We start from the raw sequence: 9,996 nt of genomic DNA, 5'->3' as shown, positions 1-9,996 counted from the left end.
AATCTAATATAATCTAATCTAAATCTGTTAGAATTCTGAGGTAACAAGCAAGTTAGACAAAGGAGAGTCAGTGGACATGATCTATTTGGATTTCCAGAAGGCATTTTACAAGGTGCCACACAGCAGGCTGCTAAATAAAAGCCCAATGTGTTAGTGGCAAAGTTCTAGCATAGACAGAGAATTGGCTGAATGGCAGAAGGCAGAGAGAGTGGGGATAACCAAGTCTTTTTCAAGATGGCAGCCAATGACCAGTAGAGTTCTGCATGGGATCAGGTGTCAAGACCACAACTATTCACGTTATACTTTAACAAGCTGAATAAAGGAATTGAGGGTATTGTTGCTAGGTTTGTGGATGACAAAGATAGTTGGAGGGTAAAGTAATGCTGAGGAAATGGGGAGGCTGCAGAAGGATTTGGACAGGCTAGGAGAGTGAGCAAAGAAGTGGCAGATGGAATACAATGTGGCACAGTGTGAGGTTGTACAATTTGTTAGGAAAGATAGAAGCACAGACCACTTTCTAAACAGGGAAAGGCTTTGGAAACCTGAAGCACAAAAGGGATTTAGAAGTCCCAGTTCAGGATTCTCTTCAGGTTAACATGCAGGGCCAATTGGCAATTAGGAGGGCAAATGCAATGTTTGCATTCATTCCAAGAGGACTTGAATGCAAGAGCAGAGATGTACTGCTGAGGCTGTACAAGGGTCTGGTCAGACTTTGATTTGGAATATTGTGAGCAGCCTTGGGCCCCACAACTAATGCTGGTGTTGGAGAGGGACCAAGAGGTGGTTCACAAGAATGATCCTGGGAGTCAATGGCTTGTCACGCGAGGACTCTGGATCTGTACTCGATGGGGGTTTAGGAGGAGGAGGGGTTGAATTGAAAATCCCAAAATACTGTGTGGCCTTGATAAAATGGACATGGACCAGATGTTTTCTCTAGTAGGAGAGACTAGACACAGCCTCAGAGTGAAGGGATGACCATTTCAAGCTGAGGGGAGGAGGAATTTCTTCAGCCAGAGGGTGAGGAATCTGTGGAACTCATCGTCAGCGGGCTGGGGAGGCCAAGCCATTGAGTGTGTTTAAGGCAGAGATAGATAGGTCCCCGATTAGTAAGGGAGAAGGCAGGAGAATGGGGTTGAGAAACAGGTCAGCCACAATCAAATGGTAGAGCTGGCCCAAATGGCCTGATTCTACTCCTAAGTGGGACATTTGCCAACATTTGGGGCATCTGGTCAAATGCTAGGAGTTCAAGCCATGGCTTGTTCTTTGTACCATCCTCAGTAAAACATTCTATAGACCTTTATCAGAAGCATCAAATAAAATTTGACACCGGGCCACTGAAAGAGATATTAGGGACAATGACAAAAAGCTTGGTTGAGGTCTTAAGGAGAGAGGTGGAGCAGTTTAGGGAATGCATTTTAGTCCCATACAAACAAAGGAGTAGGCCACTCAGCCCACAGGCCTGCTTCATCATTCAATAAAAATAATGGCTGATTGAACTTCTCCACATTCTCACCTATCCCAGTAACCTTTGACCCTTTCGCTGACCAAGAGTCTACCTCTGCCTTGACTTTGAGATTGTCTCTGTGGAGGTTGCACCTTCTCCCTACACCTGCGTGGATTTCCTCAGAGTGCTCTGGTTTCCTCCCACAATCCAAAGATGCGCAGATGAGGGTGGATTGGCCATGGGAAATGCAGGGACACAGGGATAGGATAGGTGGGCGAGTCTGGATGGGATGCTCTTCGGAGGGTCAGTGCACAATGGGCTGAATGGCCTGCTTCCAAACTGTAGGGATTTTGGAATTCTATTAATCTGGTGGGCGGCACGGTGGCACAGTGGTTAGCACTGCTGCCTCGCAGCGCCAGAGACCCGGGTTCAATTCCCGACTCAGGCGACTGACTGTGTGGAGTTTGCACGTTCTCCCCGTGTCTGCGTGGGTTTCCTCCGGGTGCTCCGGTTTCCTCCCACAGTCCAAAGATGTGCAGGGTCAGGTGAATTGGCCATACTAAATTGCCCGTAGTGTTAGATAAGGGGTAAATGTAGGGGTATGGGTGGGTTTCGCTTCGGCGGGTCGGTGTGGACTTGTTGGGCCGAAGGGCCTGTTTCCACACTGTAATCTAATCTAATCTGCTCTTCTGGCTTTTGAAAGTGAATTTTGGGACCTATAAAAAGGTACAGTGAAAGTTCAGTGAAGCACAAGTGGTCAGAATTGGGAGTGTAGGGGTAGAGGAGGTGACATAGCCAGGCGATGGAGGGATTGCCAGAACAAAACTTTGATATTGGGACAGTGAAACATGTGAAAATGAGGATACAGGCAGCAGAGCTGTGAACACTGACTGGCAGGAGAGAGTGAAAAGTACATGGGAAATGGTTAATCAAGAATCAAAAGTAGCAGGCAGAGTTTTTTTTTTAAAAAAAGGAATGGGGCACATTTCACAATCACAGGTTATGCAGTGAGTGAGCCAACTGCTTTTATAGTATAAACAAATCTCCACTCATCTGCTATTGAAATCAGCTTGGTTGGTTTTTTTAAAAAAAGTATAAACACAGATAACAGACCAGCAGATAAGCCAGAGAACTAAAGAGTCCCTATTAAGTAAGTTCAGGCTGGAAGCTCATTCATGTTGAACTAACTACAGGCTATTAACTTCTGTCTCGCTGTGCAGATGTAGCTGGATTTTCTGCCCTATCCAACAGCCCTCACATCCCTGATAAATACATAATAGCTCACTTAGAGACTTATTCTTTTGGGTAGCCCAGAGTCACGTATTCACAAACCCCTTCAAAATTATATTAGAATTCCCAAACTGTAGTAGCTGATGTGTTTATTTACTTGTGCATAGTACATTGAGCTGGCTGGCCAGCTCAATTATCTGAATGGAGGAGGAGATTCTAAATCCCATCAATATTGGTCAGCCAGGCCTTCCCAATCGGCCCAATCAAGGATCCCGAACTCAACAAGGAGGGGACATGAAAGGTCCTTAGTCGGTAGGATTAGGGAAAACCCTAAGGCTTTCTATAGGTATGTTAGGAATAAAAGAATGACTAGGGTAGGAATAGGTCCAGTCAAGGATAGTAGTGGGAAGTTGCGTGTGGAGGCGGAAGAGATTGGGGAGACACTGAATGAATACTTTTCTTCAGTATTTACTCAGGAACAGGGCATTGTCGTCGATGTGAATACTGAGTCACAAATAAGTAGAATGGATGGCTTTGAGGTATGTAGAGAAGAGGTGTTGGAAATCCTGGAAAAGGTAAAAATAGATAAGTCCCCTGGGCCTGATGGCATTTATCCTAGGATTCTCTGGGAAGCAAGGGAGGAGATTGCAGAGCCATTGGCCTTGATTTTTATGTCCTCTCTGTCTACAGGAGTAGTGCCAGAAGACTGGAGGATAGCAAATGTGGTACCCTTGTTCAAAAAGGGGAGTAGGGATAGCCCTAGTAACCATAGGCCGGTGAGTCTCACTTCTGTTGTGGGCAAAGTCTTAGAGAGAATTGTAAGGGATAGGATTCATGCACATCTGGATAGGAATAATGTGATCAAGGATAGTCAGCATGGTTTTGTGAAGGGCAAGACGTGCCTCACAAACCTTATTGAATTCTTTGAAAAGGTGACGAAGGAGGTTGATGAGGGGAAAGCGGTAGATGTGGTATACATGGACTTTATTAAGGCGTTTGATAAGATTTCCCATGGTAGACTAATGGAGAAATTGAACCAGTGTTTGATGTGGAAAGTCGGAGGGAGGTTTACCACAAAGATCTACACAGTGCATGAGTAGACACATCGGCCCTCTGAGCCTGCGCCCTTATACTTGGTAGTGTGGATGAGCAGAGGGATCTTGGTGTCCATGTACACAGATCTCTGAAAGTTGCCACCCAGGTAAATAGTGCGGTGAGGAAGGCATATGGCGTACTGGCTTTTATTGGTAGAGGAATTGAGTTCGGGAGTCCTGAGGTCATGATGCAGTTGTATAAGACTCTGGTGCGGCTGCATCTGGAGTATTGTGTGCAGTTTTGGTCGCCATACTATAGGAAGGATGTGGAGGCACTGGAACGGGTGCAGAGGAGGTTTACCAGGATGTTGCCTGGTATGGAAGGAAGATCGTATGAGGAAAGACTGAGGCACTTGGGGCTGTTTTCATTAGAGAAAAGAAGGTTTAGGGGTGACTTGATTGAGGTGTACAAGATGATTAGGGGGTTAGATAGGGTTGACAGTGTGAACCTTTTCCCGCGTATGGAGTTGGGTATTACAAGGGGGCATAGCTTTACATTAAGGGGGGTAGATATTGGACTGAAGTTAGGGGTAGGTTCTTCACTCAGCGAGTCGTAAGTTCATGGAATGCCCTGCCAGTAGCAGTGATGGACTCTCCCTCTTTATGGGCATTTAAGCGGGCATTGGATAGGTATATGGAGGATAGTGGGTTAGTATAGGTTAGGTGGGCTTGGATCGGCGCAACATCGAGGGCCAAAGGGCCTGTACTGCGCTGTATTCTTCTATGTTCTAAGATCCGCCTGGTCCCAATCACTACACTCCACTACGGCTTGGAGCAACCCTCTCGGAGTTTAACACCTTGCCTGACAATGCAGGGTAGTACCATGGGAGTGCTGCAATGTTGGTCTTACCCTGACATTCTGACCAGTATTTATCCCTCAACCGATGTCTCAGAAATAGATTAGCTGACTGTTCGAGGTTACTGCGTACAAACCGATTGCAGAGTTTCCTCGATTACAATGACTGCACTTAAACAGACAGACAATCAGTCGGCTGCTAGCACTTGGAAACATCAGGGAAGTTTTTAGAAGAGACGGTTTAATGCACATTATTTCTTGAATCAAAACTGGAAAGGGTACAGTAACATGACAGGGCTAAATATTCAGTCTCACTCCAGGCAACAGCAACTGCATTTGGTTTGCAGTGATGATCACTTCAGATCTCAAAGGCCTTTAGCTGTGTGCAAACATCTATCGGGGGAGGGGGTTCCCTCCCCCTTCCCCTCCCCCCAAAGTGTGGTCATGAGCTCCAATGGACACGGAGGGAATGAGTACAGCTGCTCTCCTGGTCTAACCAACACTCCCACAGCCTCACCCACCACTCACTCGGGGAGAAAGGAGGGGAAAATTAACATTTGGAAAACATGCATTGTATGCCATGAGTAGCAAACATTAACTGGGGAAAGGCGCAAGATTAAGCGGGAGGCGACCGAAAAGATATTGTTCGTGTGGGAGCTAGCTTCTCGGACTTAATGCAAGAGGGAGTTGGCAGTGGAGGGGGGGGGGGGTCATGTTTATCCAGACCAAGTGTAAATCTGACCCTGTCGTGCCAGTTTAGTGGAATGCAAGCTGAGGCAGCCTTTCCCAGATTAGCAGCTCTGCACGGACTTGTGAAAGATGATCCAGGATAATGTGACTTCCATCATATCAGGTACCAGGGATACCCAATTCACTTTGAAGGGATTCAGGCAGTTTATTCTTCAAGATTAATTACAAAGTGGACATCCTGGCTCAGTGCACCCAGTTACAGTGCTGTCAGTGGAGGTCTGAAGTGCGTGGGGGCACATTTATGCAGTGCAACACCATTTCCCTGTTTGGGGGATTATTTTCTAAACTGCTTTCAGTCTCAGTTCAAGCAGATTTAATGCAGGGAGATCCTGGGCCTACCCATAGTAACTGGAGCTACAATTAAAAAAAGTAAAACAATAAAAACAAACAAAAAAATCAAGATAGATTTTAGATTACTTACAGTGTGGAAACAGGCCCTTCAGCCCAACAAGTCCACACCGACCCGCCGAAGCGTAACCCACCCATACCCCTACATTTACCCCTTACCTAACACTACGGGCAATTTAGCATGGCCAATTCACCTGACCTGCACATCTTTGGACTGTGGGAGGAAACCGGAGCACCCGGAGGAAACCCACGCAGACACGGGGAGAACGTGCAAACTCCACACAGTCAGTCGCCTGAGGCGGGAATTGAACCCGGGTCTCTGGCGCTGCGAGGCAGCAGTGCTAACCACTGTACCACCGTGCCGCCCACAAGATGTTTAACCTCAAGATCAAAATAGAAGAGGATTCGAGGAAAGAACAGGGAAGTGGGAGCAACAGGAATGTACTTTGAAGGTGCTGATGCAGACATGGGCCAAATGACCTCTCACTCTCTCCTACAATTTTTTTAAATCATTCTGTGCCTTCAAAGTCAGTGAATAGTTTCCCCAGCACGCGCTCAAATGTGGAAAACAGCAAAGAAACAAAATGCAACACCAGATCCTCAGGTTAAAACAAAGTCAATACCATTCAAGATGGACAGTTATCAGGAAAGACCCGACACAGACCTCATCACAATTTCCAATTTTTCTTTGAATAGATAATAAGGTTTGCACCTCTCCCATAGAGTTAATTTCATGCAACTTTTGTGCAAAATATTTCTGCCCAAACTTAGTCCTTTCTTTTTAAAAAAAAACAAACCATTGACACTAGTTTAGCAATCTAGAGACCAAGACGAATGCTATGGTGTTCAAATCCAGGTCGGGAAGCAGGTGGAACTTGAATTCAATGAAAATAATCTGGAATTAAAAGCTGGACCTGGAGAACCCACTAGTGGAAATCTGCCATCCTATCCCAGTTTGGCCTGTACATGACTCCAGAACCACAGCAACGTGTTGGTCTCTCACCCAGCCCCAGAGATGGTGCAGAAAGCTGCACAGCTGCATCAAGCCATTAAAAAGCACTGTTTATGTACCTTAACACTCCAGTGGCTCAAGGAGACAGCTCACCACCTCCCTGAAGGGCAATCAGGAATGGATAACAAATGCTGGCCCAGTCTGCATTACATGAACAATTTTGTTTTAAATTCCATGGGGTTTGATCCTATTGTCGTGATTTTATCTTAAGATCAAGGCTCACTTCTTCAATCCTTCAATTCTGTCTGTCCGGGAACCATTTGCAATTAATTTACTATATATGAATGACTCAAGAGGAAAGCGAATATACAACAGCCAGGGGGGAGGAGGACAAAAATAGGAAGGCAAGTGCTAAGGAAGACACTGTCTGCAAAGGGATATAGACAGGTTAAGCAAACGGGCAAAAATAGAGGAGATGGGTATTAATTAAATGAGGAACAACTGCAGAAAATCAACAGAAGAGATTTTGTCTACGAAGTCACAAAGAGCTAGCATCCGAGTTTAGCAGGTAGTAGGGAAGGCAAACGGAATGTCGGTCTTTATTTCAAAGGGGAAAATGAGTATAAAAGTAAGGAGATTTTGCTAAAACTATACAAGGCACTGGTCAGACTGCAGATGGATTACTGGGAACAGTTTTGGGTCTAATACCTATGAAAAGATATTTTAAGCATTGGAGCAGTCCAGAGAAGGTTCACTCAGCTGTTACCATGTATGCAAAGACTGTCTTAGGAGGAGGGGTGGAGTGGAATGGGTCTATACTTGTTGGAATATAGAAGCAGGAGGGTAATCTCATCTGAAACATACAAGATTCTTCTGCACTTCAGCAGAAAAGTTGTTTCACCTTGTAGGGGTGTGTAGAATCAGAATAAAATCTTCGAATAAGGGGTTGCCCATTTAAGACAGTTTTGGAGGAATTTCTTCAGATGTTAACGAATCTGCAGAATTCTTTATTGAGAGAGCTGTTGAGACTGGGCCGTTAACTATATTCAAGGCTGAGAGGGGCAGTTTAAAATCAGTAATGTTTCGAGTGTTATAGGGAAAAGGCAGGAGAGTGAAGTCAAGGATTATCAAATCAGTCATGGTCTCATTGAATGGCAAAACAGACTTGATGGGCTGAATGGCCTACTTCTGCTGCTACATGTTATGGTCTTATATAGGTCAGGTCATACTGGTCTATTTGCCATCTCGGAACCCAGATTGGGAGTTCAACAGTCCTTTGGACTGAGGAGGACCCAGAAACTCAGTTTGACAGAGGCACAATTACTTTAGGAGAAAAGATAACCAAAGCTTTGTCAAATCAACTTTAAAAAAGTGAGATGTGTAAAAGGTTCTTGGAAGGTGCGAGGTTTAAGGCCTTTGATCTCTTTTCCCCCATGAAACCTCCTCCAGCCACATAATCTTCATCTCCTAAGTCGGGAGATTTTGGTACATCCCAATTGTTGGATCTGTCCATTTTTTTTAAATAAAGAAAGGTGATCACTTGCTGGACCAGCATTAATTGGTTATCCATAATTACCTAAGAAAAACCACCTAGACCCATCTGATGTAGAAACTGAAGACGATGATTTTAAGAGCATTATATTCTGCATTCTATTCTATTGTGCTGCTATACTGAAGTCATGATTTATCTGGTTAGCAGAGAAAACACTACTTTCCGCTGTATCTCAGTATGTGTGACAATAATAAATCAACTCTTTCTCCTTTTCTTTTACCTGAAGTATCATTTAAGCTACATCTGTCCGCTTCTCTCTCTGATACAGAGGCCGTCCTCTCCTCTGTTTCTGCCGTCTCAGGGCCACGCTCGGTCATTGGTCCTGGATTGGCCAGACCCTGATCGTCAGTTGTCAAGTCACCCTCACCATAAATGGACGGGTAGCTCTTGGAGAAGGCCTCAGAAGCATGCTCGTCCTGCCCGGAGGCTTTCTTGCTGTTGGGCACTGCGATCACACTGTTGGTGTAAGCGGAGGTCTTGTGGAAAACTGCAATGTCGTCCAAGTACTGCTTTGTGGCTTCTGAGAGGGCCCCTGTCCCGTGGACTGCATAGGCAAGGTTGGACTGCAGCTTCGGCCGGTATGCCGTGAGAAGGACCACATCGTTGCCCGTCTGTTTGCGGTACTTCTCCACGGCACAGATGAGAGAATCCCAGCTCTCCCGGTGGTTGTCAACCATATCAGTCATCATCGTTCCAGACGTGTAGCTGCCTGTGGAGGGCTGGGATGGTGGGAGAAAGATTGGAAAACAAAAACAAGAATCAAAAATGGGCACAAAAATCACTAGAACCATGGACTAGTTACAGAATAGGAGACGACCATTCAGCTTTTTGGGGCAGTTCTCAAACAAGTATCTGTATGGTTGTAGGTTTGCTCGCTGAGCTGGAAGGTACATTTTCAGATATTTTGTCACTATACTGGGCAAGATCAGTGAGCTTCCGAATGAAACTTCACAGGAGGCTCACCAATGTTACTAGTATGGAGACGAAACATCTGAAATTGAACCTTCCAGCTCAGCTAACAAACCTACATCCAGAGCTAAGAGTCTTCTCAAAACTCGCTAAATACCTGTATTCTAGAGGGCTATAGAAACTCTAATGGAGCATACTCAAGACAGAAATTGAGACATTTCTAGATACTAGTGACACCAAGACAGGGCTATAAAACAACTGTTCTTAAACAACACCACCTTTCAAGAAATAAAAAATCACTTCAAGACATCTGTAAGGAAGAAGCTGCCAGAGGAAGTTAGAGTGATTAGTACAATTCAAAGTTTGGGAGAAGATTTGTAGCTCGGGTGCTCATTGTTGTGGTTCTGTTTGCTGAGCTGGGAATTTGTGTTGCAGACGTTTCGTCCCCTGTCTAGGTGACATCCTCAGTGCTTGGGAGCCTCCCGTGAAGCGCTTCTGCGATCTTTCCTCCGGCATTTGTAGTGGTTTGTATCTGCCGCTTCCGGTTGTCAGTTCCAGCTGTCCGCTGCAGTGGCCGGTATATTGGGTCCAGGTCGATGTGCTTATTGATTGAATCTGTGGATGAGTGCCATGCCTCTAGAAATTACCTGGCTGTTCTCTGTTTTGCTTGTCCAAAATAGTAGTGTTGTCCCAGTCAAACTCATGTTGCTTGTCATCGGAGTGTGTGGCTACTAAGGATAGCTGGTCATGTCAAAACCTTAGCCAGAGAAACAATAGCCAACCTGCTCGACATACAGAACAGACAACAGGACGTTGATCCCATTAACAAAGACGGCATACTCAAACTACTGGACCTGTGCCTCACAACACACTTCACATTCAACAACCAAATATATGAACAAATCAACGGCACACCCATGG

General features: G+C 45.3%; 1 protein-coding gene across 1 annotated transcript in view; it reads right to left on the bottom strand.

Annotated features, from left to right (window-relative positions):
• akt1s1 (AKT1 substrate 1 (proline-rich)) overlaps positions 1-9,996 on the bottom strand; it is a 28,871-nt gene that overhangs the window by 9,324 nt on the left and 9,551 nt on the right. Inside the window, exon 2 of the mRNA XM_043679541.1 lies at positions 8,387-8,885. Coding sequence (XP_043535476.1) covers positions 8,387-8,885 — 499 coding nt within the window. The remainder of the gene's footprint in view (positions 1-8,386; positions 8,886-9,996) is intronic.

This window comes from Chiloscyllium plagiosum, chromosome 39 (assembly GCF_004010195.1).
Source record: "Chiloscyllium plagiosum isolate BGI_BamShark_2017 chromosome 39, ASM401019v2, whole genome shotgun sequence".
NCBI classification, from domain to species: Eukaryota; Metazoa; Chordata; class Chondrichthyes; order Orectolobiformes; family Hemiscylliidae; genus Chiloscyllium; species Chiloscyllium plagiosum.
This window is presented reverse-complemented; position numbering and strand designations above follow the sequence as displayed.